General features: G+C 35.9%; 1 protein-coding gene and 1 long non-coding RNA gene across 7 annotated transcripts in view; one reads left to right on the top strand and one right to left on the bottom strand.

The window, feature by feature from the left end:
* Positions 1–24,474, bottom strand: part of Spag16 (sperm associated antigen 16) — an 871,212-nt gene that overhangs the window by 699,545 nt on the left and 147,193 nt on the right. For all 6 annotated transcript variants that reach the window (XM_031367840.1, XM_031367842.1, XM_031367843.1 and 3 more), the window contains one exon: positions 19,723–19,850. In XM_031367840.1, coding sequence (XP_031223700.1) covers positions 19,723–19,850 — 128 coding nt within the window. The remainder of the gene's footprint in view (positions 1–19,722; positions 19,851–24,474) is intronic.
* Positions 8,947–15,306, top strand: LOC116088540. Its single transcript, XR_004117919.1, has 2 exons — positions 8,947–9,195; positions 15,212–15,306. It is a non-coding gene; the product is annotated as an uncharacterized LOC116088540 (long non-coding RNA).

The raw sequence follows: 24,474 nt of genomic DNA, 5'->3' as shown, positions 1-24,474 counted from the left end.
AAACTAAACAGAAAAATAACACAGGACCATCATCTGCTGGATAGAGAGCAGGGTTTAAGAATCATGCCCTACACTCTTTAAGTACAGCTCAGTCAATCCTCAGTCTATCCCCAAAGAATTTTCTTTCGCTTGGTCTTAACAAAACAGAGCACCACAGTGTCCACAAACTTCTATAGATGTCATTTAATAAACAGCTAATGGCCTGACAACAATGATAATTCTCCTTCTGAAACAAAATATTAAATTGGACATGGCAAGGAAAAGATCTTCTAGATCAAAAGCCCAGTTGCAACACATGATATACTACCATGTAGAGGAGAACATATTGGTTAGCAGTTACCAAAGTTAGTCTAACAGTGAAGGAAATGTATACAATGAACCTGATTCTGGATTAGTAGTCCTCTCTTTCTGCAAGCAACAATAACTGTGGAGATATTATGGTACTGTGCCATGCTCTTGGGCAGGTTTCTTGTTAGCTTCCTGTTAATAGATAGGATATGCTTCCTGTCAAACTTTTCAACTCTGGCCTCCTTTAAATCTGATCAGTGTATAAACAGAGGGAAGCATTTATCTAAACATGTAGGGCTGCAACATCCTAGTCCCTTTCCTTGAGAACTATGACAACAGTCTTTCTTTGGCTTTCTGGATAACACTGGTAAGGTATATCACATTTGGAAATGAACATACCTGTTATCACAAAAGGACACCCAGGAGCTCACAGAGAATGCTGACACAAAAGCAGTCGGTGACTGCTTATACAGTGGTATCCTTAAACCAAATTTGGCCTGTTACTAATGTAGTTTTATCTTTCCCATTAATTGATCCAATAAGTTCTCTATATAACAGGACAAACTCAAGGAAAAGCAGCCTAGTTTACACTGGTGTCAAATGAATAACAGCACGGCTCAAGAGAGAGATATCAAGAAACATCCCTCAAGCCTTGGTGTGGGAAGAGCTGAGATGAGGACAGTGACACAGTGAAGGTCCCTATGCACGATGAGCTGAGTGACCTTCAGAGATGGCAACAGTCTAGGCATAAAATGTCAGGTAGTATAGGAAGTATGTCAAAGCATAGGAAGGTAGTAATGCATATTTACATTGAGAACACAAAATTATATCTTCATAGACCTGATATAAACTTAATAGGTGAAATTCATATATATTATGACCCATGTTTATGAAATTAATGTGATATAAATTTTTATAAGTAAATGTACCAAGAACAAAGTAAATTCCTACAGATTAATGGCTAAATATAGTTTTGTATATAATATACAGTATAATACATATAAAGTACTTGCATATAATATAAAGTTTACAAAGTGTTCATATATAATATATAACATAAAATTCATAAAATGTTTGCAAATAATATATAAAATAATGTTAATTATTGCAAGAACTAATTTTCTTCAGCTTTAGGACATTTATAGATATGGGTTGTAATTTAATTCCATAAGCTAAGTTAACATAAGAAATATATATCTAAATATCCACACATGCAGAAGTCAGGAGACCTTGGGGCTGATCTTCCCCTTTCACCCAGTGGGGTCTAGGGACTGACCTCAGGTTGGCAGGATTTTGGCAAGAGCCTTTATTCACTCACTACACAATATCATTGTATCACTGACCCTAGTTTTAGTTTTGAAAGAGTAGACTTCAGTAAATATGATATTTTTAAACTTACAAAGTTTCAAATATTGCTTTAATATATTCTCAATTTCACTCTAAAATTATTTACATCTTATAATTTTGCTTATAAATAATATTAATTTCAACAGTATAGGTATATCTATCATTTTAAATATACAAAAGGTCAAGAAAATATATCCCAATGACAGAGTAAGTAAGTCATTCAGAGTAACACTCTCAAGGATTTAGTATGATTGCCCTTCTGTGCCCTGAGGGGATTAATAATAAGGCCCTCCACAAATGCCAAAGTAGGAGATACAAACCTTTTCTTTGACATATGAAATGTGAGTACCAAATATACACAGTTTACTGTGTATCCAGTTTACTTTAAATCATGTGTGGTTACTTATAATATCTAATACACAGATTTTCACACAAACAGATGCTAAAAGTATTGCTCACAATAATGACAGGATAACAGTCTTATATCATCTAGTGCAAGTGTTCTCATCACCTGGTAACAGCAGTGTCTGTGTCACAAAATGTAACCAGCAGAGCTTAATGGTATCTTTGTAGTACAAATGGAACCAAGGTATCCCAATAGTATTTATGTAGTACAAATACAACCATCACAGGCTAATATTATCTTAGTGTACAGATGTAGCCAGCAAAGGCTTACAATGTATTCTTGGTTAGTTCAATCTTCCAGTGTATAGCCCACAGATACAGAGGCACAATGACATTCTAGAAATTAATTCAACAGCTCTAAATAACTTAAAAGTAAGATGAAATACATGTTTTAAAAACACTGTAACTATGTAAAGAAAATGTGTTTTTCACTCATAAATCTCCTTCCACTGGGGCTATTAGTTCTGACATTGCATATTTGAAATTGATACCCTTTATTCATTTCTGTAGCAATAATCTTTAATTCTCCATTATATATAATCTTTACAATGAAGGTAAAAGTAAAGGTCAGATTTGTCAAGTAGAAAGATCTGCTTCTGTTTATACAAACATTCGCTGCTATAAATGATAATGAATACTGAAATGTCAATGGTATGAATGCTGTGGTGAATGCATGCCTTAATGTTCTTCCTAAAGCAGAAGTCGTTATTCAGGTTGGGCGCAATTCTGAGAACAGACTGTAAAGAAAGGGTATGCTTCCACATACAACTGTAAAGAAGTTGAACTCTCTGGTCAACAGGCACGTCTGCATCACACTGATCCACACACAACAGAGGGCTTCTGTGCACATCATGTGTTTGACATCTCGGATGGCCGTCAATCCTAGTTCAACCTCACTAGCCTATAGCTCAAAGCTATACTCCCATTTACATATGCCCCATTTTCTTTTAATTTTTGTATGTTATTTTCTTTCTTATGTCTTTATAGAATGCATAATATTACAGCCCAGCAGATTGCCATTACTTTCGTATTTACAGTCACTTTGCCTTTTTAAAAAAAATATTTTTCATTTTGTGTATTAGGGATACATGTAAGTGCAATGACAGCTGAGACTTCGCGTGGGTGGTGGGAACTGAACCTTAGTCATCTGAGAGAGCGAAACCTACACCTAACCACTGAGCCATCTCTCTGGACCCTCCAAGAAGCTTAACTTGCTGGTTATATGATCATGTTCCATTCTACACTGAAATTAGCTCAGCATATTTCTCCCCTTCAAACTGTTTATATCTAAATATCTCCTAACAACTTTCTTAGCCATAAAAGTAAACAACTCCTAGCTGTCTTGATTTTAACAGAGACTCACTCTTTCCAATTTAACCATTTTATCTGCTAACTTCCACTTTCCGACAAAATGAAAGATTTTCCTTGATAAAGTTTGAAATAAGTTTTATAGTTCTGTTGCTGTTTAATTTTAATCTATTGCATGCATTTCTAGATTTTTATTCTTTTATTTTCAATTAGCAAATTTCCTTTTTTACCTTTTGGCAAAAATGTTATTTAATGATTCATTTGAACTGCAACACTGACCAAAGAGAACTTCCAAGGTGCCAGCTTTTGCAAGCCAATGTCCCATGTTTGATAATCTCCAGCTTCACAAATAGGTACTAAACCTTTTTTGGATGATTTCTCCAAAAAAGAAAAAGTCAAGCTCCTCTCAAAAACATTTGGTGACATTATGAGATGAAGGGTGGTGTGCAGCAAAGATGAGTCACCTCACCTTATTGCCAAGAATTCTTGGACCAGGCATTGGCAGCACATGCCTTTAATCCCAGAACTTGGCAGGCAGAGGCAGGCAGATCTCTGAGTTCAAGGCCAGCCTGCTCTACAGAGTGAGTTTCAAGACAGCCAAGGCTACACAGAGAAGCTCTGTCTCAAAAAGAATTCCTCAAAGTCGTACCCTTTATTTTAGAACATTGTAAGACATTATAACTCATAATCAGTTCTTAGTAAATGTAGTTAAGTAAACTAAAAGGAAACATAAAGACACGAGAACATAGCCTCCTGTCAATCTGAGCCAACAGCAGGACTCTAGCCCTGTCCTTTCTAAAAATCAATACACACCCATTCACAGACATTCTGAACTAAGACTATATTCCCCCTAAGTAGCTGACCAAAGAGAATTTCCAAGGCGCCAGCTTGGAAGTAGCTAAAGTCTGGCTTGTGTGAAGAACACATTTACAATTACAATGCCTTATGTTCTTCCAAAGCTCCAAGAAGTATACACAGATATACAGTAAATACGTACTATGAAAACACTATGAGTCGTGGATTAAGATTACCTAATCATACACGAAAGAGCTGAACACTAAAAAAGTAGCAATGCATTTGTCGGAAGAGTCTTTACAAATTCTAGACCATGTGGTATTTCTCGATCTCTGGTTCAGTTACTCATCAGACTCCTGTTTCAGAGCCACCCAAGTTGTCATTGTATATACACACCAGAACAATATAGTAAAAAGTCTGGTCCTTCAGTTAAAAAGCTGTCAGGCAATGACATGGGAGATGCAAATGGGAAATAGAAGAACAAGAGTAAGGAGGAGAAAAGGGGGGAGAAAGAGGGAAAGAGCTGGAGACTACAGTATTATAGGTGCACTTAAAAAAAACTGCATTCACAAAATGCATTTGCAGGGAGAGCCTGCATCTATGTGAGCAAGCTCAGCTAAGCCATGTGGAGCAGAACCAAGTAGCTGAACTCACCCTGATGAATGAAGCAAACTAAGGCTTTCAGTGCAGTGCGTGCCCCTGTGTTGTGAAGAGGTCTGGCTGCTGAGCCATCAGGAATGTAGAGTGCAGAGGCAAAGAGGTAAAGAAGCAACAACCAAGTAAGACAAGGAGCCATGTGTCTCTTTAAACAGCTTAGCTACTAAGGGCAGTGGGTATTCTTTGAAGGTCCTTTATCCAGTGTGTCTAACTAGACAGGGACCATGTTTGTCAATTTTGAAGTAAGCTGTTTTGAAGGCAAGCAGATGCTATATGGCAGGGTAGACTATGACAAAAGGATAATGGCCAGATATCTCAGCCAATGGCCTCTCTACCATAACTCTAAAGATGAGAATGTTAAAATGATATACAGACCTTAAAACACAGATGCAATTGAATGCATCACATTTCTGCTCTTTTCCAATAAACAGTTATTACTTGATTTATGAGCAAACTGCCACTACAATTTTTCTTTTCATTTGTTGTTTTCTCAACTAATAGATTTAAGTCATTCTTTACTATACTAAGTATATATTTAAAAATTCTGACAATGTCTATTGTCAGAACAGTGACAATATGTTTAGACACCTTTATTCCTCTAAGAATTAGATATCACACTTTAGAAATTCTTAATTTCAACTAATTGCAGTCAATCAACCTAATTCCTATTTATTTGTTATACTTTATAATCTCAGATATTTGGAAAATGCTAGAATTTCTAACCACTCCTTATCAAAACTACAAATATTTCCAGTTTCTGTGTATTACAAATAAAACTGCTATGAACATAGTTGAGCAGATATCAGCCACGAAGTACAAGATACAAGAGACCCAAAGAAGCTAAATAACAAGAAGGATTCAAGGGAGGATGCTTGATCACACATCATAAAGGGAAATGCCCATGGGGGGTGGGGAAAGGAATAGGGGAAGAATCAGGTATAGGGAGAGCCAGGGAGAGAGCTGGTAGAAGAAATGGAGATTGAGGGTGAGGGGAGTCATTTCTAGGATATGCCAGAGACTGGGGTGGGGTAGGGTAGGGTATGGGAGTCTACAAGGGTGACTCTAGCTGGGTCTCCTAGCAATGAGTTATACAGAGCCTGAAGTGACTACCTCCTGTGGCTGGGCTGAATAAAGACACCAACCTACCCACAAAAACTTTGACCCAAAATTTGTCCTGCCTATAAGATGTTCAGGAACAAAGACAGAGCAAAGACAGAGAATAGCCAACCAGTGACTGGTCCAACTTTAGAGCCAGACCTTTCCTGATAGTATTAATGATACTTGTTATGCTTGCAGATAGGAGCCTAGCATAACTGTCCTCTGAGAGACTCAACAAAGCAACTGACCAAAACAGATGTACAGACCCATAGCTAAGCATTCAATGGAGCTCAGGGAGTCTTGTGGAAGAGTTGGGGAAAGGATTGAGGGACCTGGAGGGGATAGGGACTAGAGAAGACCAACAGAGTCAACTAACCTGGATGATTGGTAGCTCCCAGAGACTGAACCACCAACCTAAGAGCTAGCTACATGGGCTGGACCAAGGTCACCCTCACATTAGTAGCAAATGTATGCAGCTTGGTCTTCATGCAGGCCCCGCAACAACTGGTGTTGGAGGCTTACCCTGATCTGTTGCCTGCCTGTGGATACTTTTTCCCTAAGTGACCTCTTTGTCAGAGGGAGAGGGTGTGTCTACTCGTTCAGTGACTTGGTGTGCCAGGGTGGGTTGGTGCCCAGGGTGTCTTCCCGTTTTCAGAGGAGAGAAATTGGAGAGGGGGGAGCTGCAATAGAAATGTAAAATGAAAAAATAAATTAATGGAGAAATACATCTTTGGCTGTAGCAATTTCCTATCATAGTGAGGGTGGTCATTCTACTTTCATGTATTTATTACTAAGCAAACATCATATATAATATAGATATACACATCAATTAGAATATTCCAGGTAAGACTGTATATCTGCATGTGTTACATGGATGTATGTTTGCATGAGCTGCTACATGTGAAAATGTGTGTGTCCATGTGAGAGGTATCCTTCACAACTGCTTTCTGCCTCATATCTTTGTAACAGGGTCTCTCATTAAATGCAGAAGGCAGTTGTGAAAGACACCTTCCATTGTTCAGGAGTAGAAGTTAAACCACATGCAAAAGTGTTGACCATTGTGACTAAAGGTTCATTGTGAGACTAGCAAGATAATGACAGAAGCAGTGTGAGCTGATCAACTGGAGAAAAAGAGAATAATAATCTAGTTCACAAACCATTTTTATGTCATTCTAAAGCTTCCATTTTATATAAATGACTTTGGTTATAGGTAAACCTATAACACAAATTATTAAATATAGCTCCTGGTATAAAGGACATTTTGAAGTACAAAAAAGAGTTGAAATTACCATGTACTATTGCAGGGTAAAAGCAACTAATTAAATGAGAAACTATTTGAAAATGACTAAGGGACAGTGCATTTATGCAATTCTTGGTTCTTTTGGATAATAGTCTAAAATACATCATTTGATTTAATACAAAAATTAGCAATTCCTCTCTTGAGGTTTCGCTTGAGGAAGTAAATAGGCAGATGGAATTTAGCTAGTAGCAATGACTAAACTCAATAAAATTACTTCTGGATAAGGTTCAGTATGCAATCAAATATCTGCCTTTAGTACCTATACAGACACAGCAAGTACATCTTCACTCTTTACCTGGCATAAAATGTGATGCAATCTTTACCAAGGCAAAGAATGTAATGTTACTTTAGTGTGCTTTATGGAAAACAATGAGTCTTCAGGGTCTATATATCTAGCTTCCTCTGAAGACAACTACTCACAATGTGTTGTTTTGTAAATAATGCTACAAGAAATATTCTAGAAGAAATTCTAGAAAATTCTGGGAATGTGTCTTTTTTTTTTACAGGTGGCCAAATGGGCTAAGGAGAAGAAAAGGGAAGAGTCAAGAACTCAGTGAAGTTCCAGGAAATACTTAAAAGCAAATGCAGGGTGAGGGAGAGGAGAGATTGCTCAGAGATGGAGAATACTTGCTCTCGCAGAAGACCAAGGTTTGATTGACATTACACACATGGCAGTTAGTAACCATCTGAAGCTCCAGTTCTAAAGGATCCATTTACTCCCTCTTCTGCTCTCTACAGTCATCACAGGATCTTGGCAATTAGATATATGGGCAAGCAATATACCCATATGCATAAGTAAAATAAATAAATCTTTAAAACTAAAGGTAGATGTGTGGAAAATGGAAGAAGAAAATCCATATGAGATGGAGAATAGCAACCACTGAGAGAGAAACCTTGTAGAAAGTTAGGTAAACAGGCTAGTGTCTATTAACAGAACCTTGTCTGTACACCCTGAACCATGTGAAAGAACCAAGCCTTGGGAAAATGGAGAGGTAAACACTAATTCTAGTGAGAGGTGTGTGTCGAACTTCCTATGCATAGAGTATGTGAATTACAGGTCTGACTATAAGTAGGAAAATCAGACTACTAGCATTTGTATAAACTTTGTATAAACATTTACACTCTATTTGTTATAAAGGATATTGAATGTATCATTGGTAGATGCCTAGGTTACAAACAGTATGAGTGTATGTAATGATTTCATGATTTGTCTTCAAGAGTTTTTTTTTTAACTTTGGGAATGGAGAATTATCAATGGATCATGGGGGTCTATAGGATTTGCTCTCTGTGCCCTGTCTTATGTGTACCTAGTACCAAGGCAAGAGAGAGAAGATTTGGTTTAGGAATGGGGACACTCTTTAGGTTGCATAAGTTCCTGCAAATGAAAATAGAGATAAAGTGTTTTTCTGTCTGAAGAAAATGAGCTAACCCATACACAAATGAAAGGATCTCATTGAAATGCACTTTCTGTACAGACAGTACATAAGATAGGGCACAGAGAACAAATCTCATAGAACACATCCAGTGGGGCCATGAGAAATGGGCTCAAAAAACAAAACAAAGCAAGCAAGCAAACAAAAACAAGAAAGATAGGCCATAACTAGTTTGAAAGAACCAAAACTCCAGATCTTAGAATATAGAATTTAGAACAAAAATAAGACATCATATCTTAACTTCTAAAAGATTATTATGATAGTAATACAAAGAAATAATTCCATTTGGAAAAAAATGATCAGAGGCAGATACACTCACTGGAGCTATGAGGACTAAATTATAGCCAAAGGACTTTGAAAGACCCAAGTGACAAACCATAGGCCTAAGAGACCTAATTAATTTGATAATAAAGTGGTAAGGATAGTGGTTAAATGAGTCAGAAGACAGGCATCACTGGCTACTTTATGGAAGATAACAACACTAAAATGGAAGACATATGAAGTTGGAGAAAAAATGAGATAGCAGTCAAGTGAGAGAGTGGACAAAGAACTGATAAAGTTTAGGTATTCACAAATATGCAAGTTAAAATGGGCTATTTTATGAGGCACTCTAAAATTAATGGTTATTGCCTTAGGATAATGTCAGTAGTTTTAAATTAAAGTTGAATCTGAACATAAATATTGTTATGTATGTGGAGTGGATAAGCCTAATAAAAGTTTTATTGCTTTCTATTAGATTATAAAATCACTATTAATACAAAAAAATGATGTGAAACTAATATGACAATATTTTTCTAGTCATGGCCATATAAGAAATCTTCAGAATTGGTTTAAGATTTAGATCAGATGCTTGCAATCCATTCATCATATAATATACATATATATACATATATGTATGTATTATATATATTTTATATATTATATATGTATCATATATAATTTCATATATGTTCTCTTTAAATTGAACAAAATGTGCCAATTGTAACTGAGGCATCAAGAAATGTCAGAGATTTCTAGAGTCATTGTTCATTCATATGTCATATAGTTCTAATTATTTAAACAAATTATGAGTATTTTGAAACATTAAGCAAATCATTCAAGAGAAAAAGAGCTCTATCAGTTTATGTTTATGTTCTAAACAACCTTCCTGGATCCTACATTCTAAAGGTTCACCTTTGCTTTGAACTCCAATTCTCTTTCTATTATACAGCAGGTAATAGGAAATATGAGCCTATAATGAGAGGAAGAGCTGGAGTAGAAGTATTGGCTATATTTACTGGAATATTATTAATGTGTTATCATCCCACAGAAATAGAACTGACTTATCATAATAATGTACTCCAGAAAAAAAGTTTTATGCAAAAATTAAATGCCTTGGCTTTTCAAAACCTGAGCCCATGTCCTAAGGGAGACAAACAGAGTTTCATTTTTACTAACCTTAGTTAATAAGTAGGATTTTATGCATTGTTGGCACTACACATAATTGCTATATATAATTATAATATGTCCAACAATGCCTTCTTGTAGGTCACTGTGGTTATTACTATGGATCTAGATAATTAAAAGGGAATGAAAAATGGTTATAGCCCCAGAAGGGCAACTGTCGGTCTCTGGCTGAGTCTATGAAATGCTGGAATTGAAAATGCTTTACGCATCATCTGTGACCAATGTAAAAGCCCTTCCATAATTTTTAGCTGTAAGTTAACCAAAAAAAAAAAAAAATGAGAACACTTTCTGAAAGATGACAGCCACTTGACAAACCCAAAGTGACTGAAAAAACTTAGTTTAAAGTTAAGGTATGATACAATCAAGGGTACTAAAAAATAAATATGAAAAAAAAGCCTCTAAAAATCTAATCTAATTACATGATGTATTTGTTCATGGAACATACCCAGAAAGTAAATAGCTCATTAAAATTAATGTTTGCATTTATTGTGTACTCATGTGTATCTTCCTTCTTAAAAGTTAATGGTATAAATGTTACTACTGTATCGTTAGATAATGGGGCCTACCTAACACCTTAGCACTTGGGTATCAAATCTTAAGACCAGTATGCTACATCTCTATAATAATTATCCTTCTAGGAGTATTTATCTTTAAGTTAACTTTAGGAATTATTAGTGCTTTCTCCGTATAAATTGAAGTGTTAAATGCATGCTTCACTCTAATGCCTTGCTGATTTTGGAGAGAAATAAACATAATATTTACAGTCTACACTTATGGTATACTTTTGAGATAGTAATTATTATCTATAATTATTTGAGGGACTTTATTTTTCAAAAATGCATTCTAAGTATAACTTACTATCTCCTAAGAACATGTAACTTAAAAGAAGCACACTAAAGGAAGGTTATCTTTATATTGTTTCATGGTTTGAAAACTCATGTTTCTCTAAAGTCTAGTTTTTTCTTTTTGCTTCTTCTTTTCTTTTCTTTTTCCTCTTCCTTTTTTTCAGGAAATGCCAGATACCGTATTTCTGACAAAAGTGTCAGGACAATGCCTGGAATAGTACTGACAGGCCTCCAGCTGCTCATCAAGCCATGTACACAGATGTGCTTTGTTCCCGGCCCCACCTAAATCCCAAGAGCCTCATGAACTTAGCACTCCATGTTTTCAAACTTGATTCTCCCTCTTGTACATGAATACTTACTTTAGTCTTCTTTTGCTAAAGCCACAAAATCCAGCTACCCTTGAAGTATACCTCTCTTTTACTCACATTCAGTCTGCCACAAAACTTGTTGATGCTCAACTTGATAAAATAACACTTCTGGTCACTTCTCTCCTTCTGTTTTACCATCATCCTTATCAAGGAGATCTTCACAGCCTTCTTGAATTGTGGGAATTATTCCTATCTAGTGTCAATCCCTATCCTTGACCCTATTAGAAGCCTTATTTCCACACAGCAATTTGAAAGGTCCTATTTTTAACATGTCAACTTTGTGTATCTTTTGCTCAGAATTTGCAAATCAATTTCCAACATTTCCTGAATACCAGAGAAAGTGTGAATGTTAAGATTGTTAAGGTCTGGTGGAACACTCCTCCGACTTTCAACTTCCTAACATGTCTCTGTAGAGTCTTTCGGATCCTTTATTTGGTTTACATTGCACTACCTGTTTCTCCTGGGATATTGTGGACTTGCCTCTGCCTCAAGGATGTTCCAACTTCAAGTTTTCTCTTCCTTCTCTATACTTCTTACTTCTTTGCACACTGCAGGATCTCTACTACATGCTGTCTTTCAATAAACGCCCTGGCCCATCTTTAATCCTGAAGTTATCCTGGACTGAATTCTGCCACATTTTGTGTTCTCCTGTAGAACCTTTGGTCACCAAGTACATTTTATCATCAATGGATTTTATACTTGGCTTACTGTGAACTCAAGTAAATGCCAGCTGCCTGCAACTGAATTCTTTCAGGTAGTTAATTGTTCAGAGAAGTTGGGATGTCTTCACTTTTGATGAATGAATGTGTGGATATAAATACCACAAAGTATTTATTGCACTGAAAATCATTTTAAACAGACTAACTCATTTAATTTTTAAAAAGTATAGGAAATCTAGAGAATAAAACTAGATAAAGGCTGAGGGATGCTACAAACAGCTGACTCAGGAATCTGGGCTTTTATCAGGAGTCTGAGCCTTTACTATGTCCTTAGATTCCAGCTACAAGAGAGCAGACATCCCCAGAGTCACATAGCCAAGTCACACAGCAGACCTGAGATACAATATTCCAATGGGCTCAAAAAAGAAGACACTGGGGTGGTGCACACTGACCAGCGCTACTAGGTAAAAGCTAAAAGTCTGGGTCTTTTCATGAAATACTTTGAAAAGTATGACTCCCAGGTATGTGGGGAGCCGAGGAAAAAAGAAGATATAGAGGGAGCTGGAGTGGTTGCACACAATGAAGATTGTTTGTTGCATAATCATGAGAAGCAGAGTTCAAATGCCAACAGCTACAAAAGAAGCCATGTATCCAAAATGCCTAAAACTCCAGATCCAAGGGACCCAATGCCCTCTTCTGACCTCTGTGTATACATTAACCCCATTCATATATGTCTGCATATGTTCATAAAGATACAGAAACACACAGACATATACATAAGCAAATAAAATAGTACTTGAAATGTATTTTTCGAATAAGCACAATGAAAGCACTGACAATGAGTGGAAATGAGGGGTAAAATAGCAGTTGTTTTGTTAGACCTGCCTCTGGAAGCAGGTGGCATTTGAGCAGTGGTAGGAACAATGACGGAGATGTGCAAAGCTTGGAATCCTGATCCTGTCCACTGAGTGAAAGGCCTGTGTGATGATGTAGTAATGAGAGTCCGCAGCACAGAGATGTCTACCATGTGTGGGTCGGGGAAGGGAAGAGAACATGCGTCCAAAGAGAAGGCTCGCTCTTCATTTAGAGCCTAGCCAGGGCAGCATGTACTTAAAGTAGGAGCTCTTACGACCCAATTTACATTCTCTACGTAGGTCCTGTGAAATAAGTGCAATATGGAAGGGCTGATATTACAGAGTATGTTGGGAAAAATTATTAGCATTTTGCACAGTGTGAGTAATGACTACTGATACTAGAGATAGAAAGTGAAAATCATAAATGAGTTCTAAACCAAAGAACTACCAGAATGACTGGGGGATTCCCCCTACAAGGGCTCCAAGATACCAGACAAGCATTCTACCTCTGAGCTACATCTTCATCCCGACTGGGACGTTTAATAGTAGAGTTTGTAGGATGAGAGATAGAGGACTCAAAATCCTTTGTGGCACCTTAGCTGATGTCTATTTATACACTGTGGTTCATTTATAAAGATGGACATTAGGAGAAGTCCAGGCTTTCTGAGGTAACACAAATTTCTTCTTTGGAAATGAGAGCTGGGGAATCCTACAAAATGTTCAGACTTAGGGAAAATGTCAAGATATTACCAATACCAATTCCAATTACCACTTGGAATTGATGACTAGAACAGAAGGTATCACATGAGAAATGTACTTAGTAAAAAGATGAAGCTAAGAGCTAGCTGGTCTTTGGGGGAGTCTTTTAAGCAGACATCTGACACAAGAGGAGCAGCTAACAGGACAAGCTAAGAGTGAGGAGCATGGGAGTCAAGAGAAAATTCCAGGACACACTAATAGCAGCTGGGGTCTTGGGAAGTAATACAGGAGCGGCAAACTGTCTAAGCAGTACTTGACTGGTGAACAAAGGGGGAAGTTATGAGTGACCAGACCTCTGGTAGATTATAAAAAATCACCAGTAACTTATAAAAAGGAGTTTCAGAGGAGGGAGGTGGGAGGATTAGTCTTGGTTGTTACCTTCTTTGGATTTTTAGTGACCATGGAAACAAATGTCTAGTTGTGTCTTTGAGGGATTATCTAGATTCAGTAAATTGATGTGGATTCAATTAATATAGGAGATAATACTCCAGAAGTTGGGATCCTGGACTGAATAAAAGGAGAAAGCCAGCTGAGCTCAATCACTCACCTCTCTTTGCTTCCTGACTGTTGATATCATGTGACCAGTGCCTAAAACTCTTGCCACTACATCTTGCCCACCACGATGGATTGTACTGGCAAACATGAGCCCAAATTCCAACATTCCTTTTGTAAGTTTAAGTAGAGGTTGCTCTTCCTTGTCATGACAGCACATGGAGGAACCAATGCAGATAGGATCTTCAGTGTGGGGAGAATGGCAGCAACAAATGGGATTGTGATGAGTCTGCATTTTCACCATGTTTCTCATGAGAAAGCAGGGCTCTGGGGCAGAGCATGGTTAGAACCTAATTCTCTAGACAAAAGGGGAGTTTTTAACTGATATGCCTTATTGAAGGGTGCTGTTTAAGTGGATGGGCACCATTCAAACAAGTGTAGGAATAGTAGAAATACCTAAACCAGAACTCAAAAATACTTTTTTTTTTTTTTTTGGTTTTTCAAGGCAGGGTTTCTCTGAGTAGCCCTTGCTGTCCTGGAACTCACTTTGTAGATCAGGCTGGCCTCGAACTCAGAAATCCACCTGCCTCTGCCTCCCAAGTGCTGGGATTAAAGGCGTGCACCACCACCGCCCAGCTCAAAGATACTCTTAATTAGTCTAATTGAAAACCCTCTGGTTCTTTGACCTATGTAATTGCACTATATAAAAATGCAAATTATAAAGACATTAAAAATTTTTTAAGTTAGCTGGATTTTAATGTATATTTTTATTGTGACCTTGTTAAAGAAAAACAGTAAAAATATGGTTTGATATATCTGTTTTTCCTAGAAAAAGAATACATAATTAGCATTTTCTGAACTTACCCACAATCTAATTAATTATTTTAATATTCAACTATAAAGCAATTACCTCTAGGTCATGATTCTCAAGAGAGAAAAATAGGATTCTACCCTAAATCATAGATTATATGGTTTTGTATGGCAAATTGTATGCATAAATGTAAAACTGGATATTTTTTCCTTTAGAAATTTTTTTAAACAGTGTGAGGGGTTAGTTAGTGCTGTCATCTTAAACTGTATTTGAATCAAATCTTGTAATTTTTATGATGCCTGAGTATCATGTGTGTGTGTCATCTGTTTGTTTCTGTTAAAAACAGAGAGAAGATGATAACTCCTCACTGAAAACGACCAGAGACAGTATATATAAAGAAGGTGAATGTTTTCATTTGTGCTCAGTAAAACATTACTAGTATTATTTGTATTTCTGTCCTTTTCAGTATTAACGGCCATACTACTACTGCTGTTACATTTCAAAGTTAAGAAACCTATAAACTATAGCTTAAGAACATGTCCCACTGATATGAATTAACAAACAAAAGCAAAATTAACTCTTGATCAATAAGAAAAATGTTCTTGCCTAAAGAAGCATATAATAAATCAATAATTTTTTTACTGCAGTATTGAACCTGAACCTCATGCAAGCTAGTCAACTACTCTAAAACATAGCTACATTCCTAGTCATTGAAAAGTGTTGTAAGAGACGGGAGAGACGGCTCAAGGGTTAAGAGCAATGGCTGCTCTTCCAGAGGACCTGGGTTCAATTCCCAGCACACACCTGACAGCTCCCAACTGTCTGTAACTCTAGGTCCAGTGGATCTGACACTCACACACACATGAAATAAATAAAAGATAAATGAAAAGTATTGTAATTATTTATTTTATGTTAAGTGTATGTGTCTGTGTATGTGTGTGTGTGTGTGTGCATGCATGCATGTGCGCATGCACACACACACACACATGTACATACACAGGTGTAAGGTTCCTCATTTATGTGCCACTGCACTCCATTTTATTCTTTGAGAAAAGGTCTCTCACTGAAATTGTAACTAGGCTGGTGGTCAGAGGTCATAGCACTGTCCCTGTATTCCATAGTCCTGGGATTACAGGAGCTGTTCACAACCAGCTTTGTACATGGATGCTGAGAATTTGAACTCAAGTACACATACTTCTACCACAAATACTCTTAACCACAGAATCAGTTTTATCGCACCTTTTTAAACTTCTTAACTTTTATTTTATTTGTTCATTTACTTATTGTTTGTGCATTTGTGTGTGTGTGTGTGTGTGTGTGTGTGTGCACCTTTGTGCACGATGCACTTATAGGGGCTAAAGGATGATGTGGAGGCTAAAGGGGGATCCCTAGAGCTGGAGTTAGATGTGCTTCCAGGGTGCCAGTTTCCTATGTGTGCCCTGGGGTCTGAATTCTGATTCTCAGAAAGTGCAGGCAGCATTTTTGACCACTGATCCATCTCTCCAGTTCCCTTACACCTGGGGAAACTAGAGAAACACTAAATATTATTTTGGAATTGTATTTTATGGCTGGCTGATGGCTGAGAGTTAAAACAGGACAGACTGGAAGAATTGAAGGAATAAAATAGATGGGAACCACACCAACACAAAGCAAGGAAGAAATGGTGGTACCAGGAGCAGAAATGAACAGACTGCCAATAAAGCAGACAACCCCTAAACGAGTTGTCCCAAAGCAGCAACTTGATTTAAGTCATCCTTAGATTAACCACCATTCTTTCTACTGGTTCACCTTTCTACTGCCTAAGCCATAAAGACAGAGGCTTTCTCCTAATAAAATTGCTAGAAAAGATAATGAAATTTCTCCCCAGACTGCACTAGTTGTTATGGGGCAGCTGTCTTTGTAGACGCTGGAAACAACATAACCTGAAATCTGGATTCTTGTTTTTGACAAAACCGCCATTTCCCTCTTTTTCTTCTTTCATTGAATACAGGCTTTTCCTTTAACTTCCACTTAATTTCTTAACTGGCCAACTCCTTCTCTTCATAAAGCACACCAGTGGTGTTGGCTATATCTAATCGCTTGAGCTCAGTGGTCATGCCCAGGGCCACTACAGAGCTAATGTAGGTGACTATGAAGAATCAAATAGTTTATTATCAAATGTCTTCATGAGCCAAGGTTTTCTATTGTAATGTAATTAACTATTAATTTATGAGATGAAATATAAGTATGTGAAACAAAATTGCTGTCAATGAAAACTAAATTAACATGAAAAGATGGGAAAAATTATCCTCTGAAAGAGCCTGGAATTCTCATTTTAGATTAAAGAAACTACAAGTTAAAACTGTGAATGCTACTAGCCTTACTATTGCCAAAGCTATTGGTTTTTCTCTACGAACTGATGGCTGCCCTATTGATAATGACAACACTTACACAATTCATTGAACAAGGAAAAGTAGAATTTATACCCTTCTAGAGCCTTCATGACTATGGACTACTGTTGATGGCACTGGAAGGTGCTATGTGTGCTACCGAAGGCCAAAGGTAAATACCAACATAATCTACATCTAACCCTCAATCTAAAACTGTGAGCTGCCTGAAAACTATGGTGGTGCAATGGCAGCACAAAGCCTGTGGGAGTGACCAACTGGTTTGCATAAAGTACCAAACCAGGAGAAGGAAACCATAGGGGACACTGCTGGATGGCCAAAATCCCGGGACTAGATACAACAAGCCTGGCTTGTTTTTCTGTTTTTATGAGATTCCTGTGTGGGAAAATACATGTGTCTTAGTGCCTATATGTGTTTCTTGTGCTTTTTCTTTGGAAGATTTTCTTCTTTATGTTTTTTCCAACTTGCTTTTATTTTATTGTATTATTGTTTCTTTAGATGTCTGTTTTCTAATGAGAAACAGAAAAGTTATGGCTCTGAATAGGAGGGAAAGTGGGAAGGAACAGGGAGAAGTAAAGAAAGAGGAAATCCATTTAATATATCCAAATCAGGATATATTTTTTAAAAATCTATTTTCAACAAAAGAGGAGAAAGAGAACTCAATACATATATTGTCTTTGGAACACAGACTATTGGACATTGGTTCAAACAGGAGTATTTCTTCCTACAGAGTGGCTGTCTATTATAATTCTCTTTTTATTATCAAATCAAATCTGCATATTCTTGCCATTGTCTGGGCTCAGTAGCATGTACTGCAGAAAATTCTTAAAATCCAATTCTAAAATAACTAGGTCTCTTTTTATAACAAGTCAAATTATACCCACTGATGAAGTATAATATGTGAAAATAAAAAAAAATATTTTAAAATAAAATTATAGATGGTGTTTAGCTGATGAAAGAAATAGGATACAGAAACATATCTAATTAAAAGATATTTAATGAAAATTATAACCATACCTCCAAAAATATACATATGCACTAGAGACACATACACACAAAAACATACAAATACACAGATACACACACACACAGAGCTGTTTGTCCTAATTTAAGTATAACCATAAGAGATGAATGCTTCATTTTTATGATTCTCTTCAAATGTTAATAGAAATTTCCAACTCATTGATCTATGGATTTTAATTATGTCATTAATATATTTATTATGCTATATATGCATAAAACATTATATATAACATACTTGTTTTTTAAGATAATTCAATAGTATTCATATATTATGTGTATGCATATATATATATACACATAAATGAACATATATGTATATGCATGTGTATGCATATACCATAATATACTATGTATATGTATATGTATGTGTATGTGTATGTGTATATGTATATGATATATATGTATATGATGTATATGTATATGATGTATGTGTGTGTATATATATATACATATATATATACCATACCATGTGGTACATATATGTATATGTGTATATACATATCACTTAGTTATATACATATATACATATGTATATACATATCACATCACATAACATAATATCAAAAGCAACAGATATATTTCAAATGAAAAAGAGAAGAACTACAGGTAAAATAGATGTAATTATAATACAACAAGATATTATTCTTGCTGAAGAAGATTATGAATAAGGACAGATCTTTTCCCTATATATATTACCCAAATCATAGATTCTTGAGGAAAATTGTATATACTTTAGATTATATGTAAAAATGCAAGAATGTGATACTACTTATCTAAGCTAAGATTTATGTCTATGATTATTGACAAAAAAGACTTACTGAAGTTTACAGTTCCACAAAGTGTCACTTTATATTGACAGATTACTGACAGGAACATTCTTCTCAAAAAGAAAAAAAAACCTTGCCAACCCTATCAATGGCAAAAGATATTAAAAAAAATGCACTTTTTATATGTATAGATATAAGTGTTCAGACTCATAAAGCAATTATATTTTAATAAATGTGATATGTTTTTACTTTAAATCAACGTGCCTACAGTTCATGAAATTATGACTTCAAAAAAAAACAAATTAAAAATTACATTACTCAAAATGTACATTGCTAGAATCAATAAATTAATTAAAATCCGTAGTTTCTCAAATCTTGGGTTCCAATAATTCTTGGAAACTCTCTTAAAACCATGTGTGTTCTTGTAAGTTAGAACTATAAACTCAACAGTAATAATTACAATAATGTACTTAGTCTACACTGCCACCAAGTGCCTAAACCAATTAACTTGCAATGTTCCAGAGGCTATAAATGGATTCTTTCATTGCTATGAGAAGCTAAAGTAGCTATTCGCACACAGAGTAAGAGCAAATCACATAAGCTACGAATAGTTAAGAGAGCACCCCAGTTTACAGAGGGCAGCAAGATCTCAAAAGCATTAAGAAAACTAAAAGTCCTACCAGCTCACTGGGAGTTCATGAAGTCTGAAAATGTTGTTTAGCTTGTAGTCAAATCTTGCTACAGAAACGTTTTCTGTACATGAGCTCAAGGTTGGATCTGGTTGCATATCTACGGGAAATTCTGAATCCTGTGGAGGGGGGCATGGAAATAAAGCTCTCTGTTAGATATCCATACCATTATGCACATTAATTTGCCTTATTTAATACTCAGTTCTAAGAAAAATATTATTATGGATGACTCTTACTATCAATTCCTCATATCCCACTTCAATTTTGGAAAAATATGCAAGAAAGACAAAATTTAAAATAAGGCATTCATTTGTTTTCATGGCAGAATTTAGCTCTAAGTTACATAGATATTAAAAATTACTTGAGCGCCTTCCCTTGGTGGATAAAGTGAAGTACAATTTTATAATATATGATTTGTCAATTGTCATTTTTAGATAATCATTCAACCTTGACATCAATTTCATTCCAGCAGTCAAAGCCTTAGGATTCATGTCGTACATTTATCCTACGCAAATGATAGGCCTATATTTTCATGGATGGGAAAATGACACTTGCTAACAGGTTAATTATGGTTTTCTTGCTTGCATTTAAGGAAATGGGATTCCTTTAAAGGTATTTGCCAATAGTGAAAGATTCTGTTAGAGTTCTTCAAGTCACAAGCTTTAGAACATGCACCTCCGTCTGTTAGCTAAGCCTCTCCCCATCATGCAAATTCCATAAGATAGGAATGTATCCTCAGTGAAGACATGATTAATATAGGTATTAAAATCCTTAATGGATTATATATTAACTCTTTAAAACAACACACACACACACACACACACACACACACACACACACGGAAATAATCCTATAGTATTTACATCCTAAAATTGTCATTAGAAATGGAGCTATACATTTATTTTTATAATCAAGTATTTTTTCAAATAGTATTTCTAAAAGCTATACTCTTTCAAATAATATTCTTGGCAGGGTAAACTTACCAATGAACAAAGTCAGTAACAATTCATGCTCCCACAGATGTTACATTCTAAGGGATTCATTATATGGTGAGAGCTGAAAACTATTAACCAACTTTCATAGGTGGGTTTTTTCTGAATAACAGAGTAATATGTATTATTATAAAATATATACAAATTTCACATACTTCATAATACTACATAATAGAAAAATAAATTCTAGTCTCATATCAAAATAAAGCCAATATTCACATTTTGAGTGAACTATTTAGTTTCTTCACCTTGGTTTCTTGGGACCATGGTTTCTTTTCTTTTTGAAAATTGTTCTATTATTGTTTCTACTGTTATTGGAAAACATGGAATATATTTTGATCATGTTTTTCCCTCCTCAATTCCTACAATATTCTCACCATCTCACTCTAACCACCTGAGTTTATGTTCTTTGACCCCGTTAAACAAGAAAACAAACAAGAAGTACTTGTGCACACACATACATATGCACACACACACACACACACACACACACACATGCATGCATGCACAAAAACCAGAAAAAAATCAAAACAAACATAAAGACCAATAATATAGAAAATGTAGACTACAAGGCAAAATGAAACAAAAAGTCCACAAAGATAACCGTGAGTTCATTTTGTGCTGGCCACGTACTCTTGGACATGGGAACTCTTCTAAATCATAGTTGACATACCCAAGAAACTCCACTGGCAAAAACATCCCTCTTCCTAGCTGGTATCAGCTGCAGAGAGTTTCTTGGCTATCAGTGGGTCTCCGTGTCCAGTTCCTCCTTTCAGTACAGGAACCCAACTGCCTTGAACTTGAGTAGATCTTGTGCATGATAGCACAGTCTTTGTGACTCTATAGCACAACACCACCACTGCATATGGAAAACACAGTATACTTGGAGTCATTCATCACCTCTAGCTCGTACAACCTTTTGCCACCTTTTCTGTATAGATCCTTGGGGCAAGAGCAAAGATTTTAGAGAAGAAATTACACTTAGGACTCTGTGCTCCAAAGCTTCTTTCTCCAAACATTATTCTTATATGCATCTCAGTATTAATTTCAATATATTTCAAGGAGCTTCTTTGATGATTTTGTGGGAGCACTTATGGATATGTAAATGTGACATTAGGAGTCATTTTTCCTATGTTAATTTAGAAGACTGTTATTATTACATTTCCCTATGACCATGTATGTTCTATCGAATCTCAGGTTCTGGACCTCTTGAGCAACATCAAGTATTGGTTTAATCTCATGGAGAAGGTCTTAAATCCAATTATTTTTAAAAAGTGGTTGGTTACACTCCTGACACTTGTGCCTCTATTGTACCAGTGTATCTTGCAGGCAGGTCACTGTTATAGGTTGCACAGTTCATAGCTGTGTATGCCTACCTAGAGAGCAGGGGCAAATCTTATAGTTAGGTACCAGCTCTATGTGTGTGTGTGTGTGTGTGTGTGTGTGTGTGTGTGTGTGTGTGTTTGATGAAATAGGTGTTATCTCCACAAATAAAGCTTTACAATCTGGTTATAGAGAGTAACTAATGACCTTGGCAATAACTTGTGATATTTGGGGGTTTGCACGGGGCCCTTTAGCCAATGACCAAAGATGATGTAACTTATTCCAGGCACTGGAAGTTTCACTTGGTGGCATAAGATGTCTAGTTTAAGCATTGTCTCCCCTAGTGTTTGGTGACTCCATTTAGATTCCTTTCATATTTGTGTATGTTTTAGGAAGCATCTAAATAGTAATTTTCCATATGGTTTTTCAAATGGCCTTTAGTGCTAGTTGTCCTCAATTATTTCTTTTTTTTTTTTTGTCCCTCCCATTTTTTCTCCATGTTCAATCCTCTTATTCGTTTTTCTTTGTCTCTCCGTATATGGTTATATTCTTTCCCCCTTCCTTTGAAGAACCTTTCCTCCCACTAGTACATTACTTAGTGCCTAAGCTCTGTGATTATTCAGATTATAGCACATGTATAGAAAGCATAAAAAGTAACAATCATATGTAAGAGAGAACGCACATTTACATTTGAAAGTATGGCTCTTCAATTTGATCCTACTAATCAACATTTCTCTTTTAACATCAATACAATTATATTTTTAATATTACAGCTCAGTAATTTTATTTGAAATCTAGGCTGGTGATATCACTAACATTCATATTATTCAGGATTGTTTAAGCTATCCTGGCTTTTTTGTGTTTCTATATAAAGTTTCAAATGTATTTTTAAGTTTCAGGAAGCATTGTGTTGTAATTTTGATGAGGTTTGAATTAAATCTGTAGATCACTTTTGGTAGGATGGACATTTTCAAATTATTTTTCTAACTATCCATGAACATATGGAAATCTTCCTATCTTCTGGTGTCTTCTATATGTGAAATCGTATCAGTTTTTCCTCTTTATATCCTCTTGATCTCCTTCAGTTGACTCATTGCTCTAGTTAAAACTCCATGTTATATTGAGTAGATATAGAGAGAATTGATGCCCTTTGTCTTGTTCCTCATTGTAATGAAAATGGTTTGTGTTTCTCTTTGTGTATAGTTTCATGTAGGCAGTAAGACTGATGCAAATTTCCTTAATTATGTAGAGGTATGCCCTTTGTATGCAAGGACTTCTATCACAAAGGAATCTGGGTTTTTGTCAAAGGTCTTTTCTGCATCTAATGAGATGACCATGTAGTTTTGCCTGCCTATTTTGGTGGATTAAGGTTATCAATTCATGTATGTTGAACCATCCTGCATCTCTGTGATGAACCAGCATGACCATGGTATTGTTGGATTCAGTTTGTAAGTATTTTATAAGAATTTTTGCATCTATGGGCATAAAGAATGCTGATTTATAATTTTTATTTCTGAGGAATCTTTTTTGTGTGGTTTTGGTAGTTATAAAAAGAGTTTAAAATGTTTCTCTAGCTTATACTTTCAAAAGAAATCAGGAGTATTGGCACTATTTCTTCTTTGAAGGTTTGGTAAAATCTGTACTGATCCATTTTTAGGAGGAGACAATTATACTTTTATCTACTGCTTCTATTTCATTAGGGGCTATATGACAGTTTAAATTGCTTGTTTGACCTTTATTTAACTTTCTTTTATTTGTTTTTATTTATTCTTCTCTCATACAATAAAAACTGACCACAGCCTTCCCTCTCTCCCCTTCTCCCAGTAACCCCCCTTCAACTCCCTTCTCACCCAGATCCACTCTTCTTCCTGTTCCCTTTAGAGAAAAATCAGGACTTCTAGTAATATCAACCCAACACAGCGTAACAAGATGCAGAGACCAGACTTAACCCCTCATTATCTGCTGCTGTATGAAGCATCTCTCATTGACAACTGGGCCAGGCAACAATTAATGAGTACAGTAATTTTTTTTCAGTTGTGTTTGATTCTACCCTGGGACTTGGAGCTATCTAACTTGCAGATCCTGAGGATCCAGGTAGTGTCGGGAATAGATACCCTTTCATGAGTGTATTGTTAAGCTACTAACATGAGATCTCTCCAGTTTTTTAATGGAGGCACTTAATGCTATGAACTTGCATTTTATAACTACCTTCATTGTGTCCCATAGGCTTGATATGTTATGTTTTCATTTTTATTCCATCCTAAAAACATTTTAATTTCCATTTTTATTACTGTCTTGCCACATTTTCACTCAGTAATGATCTGTTCTATTTCTAAGAGATTTTATACTTTTTGATGTTTCTGTTATTGTTAATATCCATCTTTAATACATGGCGTTCAGATAGGGTGCAAAGTATTATTTCAGTTTT

Source organism: Mastomys coucha, unplaced genomic scaffold, assembly GCF_008632895.1.
Source record: "Mastomys coucha isolate ucsf_1 unplaced genomic scaffold, UCSF_Mcou_1 pScaffold14, whole genome shotgun sequence".
Classification (NCBI taxonomy): Eukaryota; Metazoa; Chordata; class Mammalia; order Rodentia; family Muridae; genus Mastomys; species Mastomys coucha.
The sequence above is the reverse complement of the archived record's forward strand: the minus strand, read 5'-3'. Positions and strand labels throughout refer to the sequence as shown.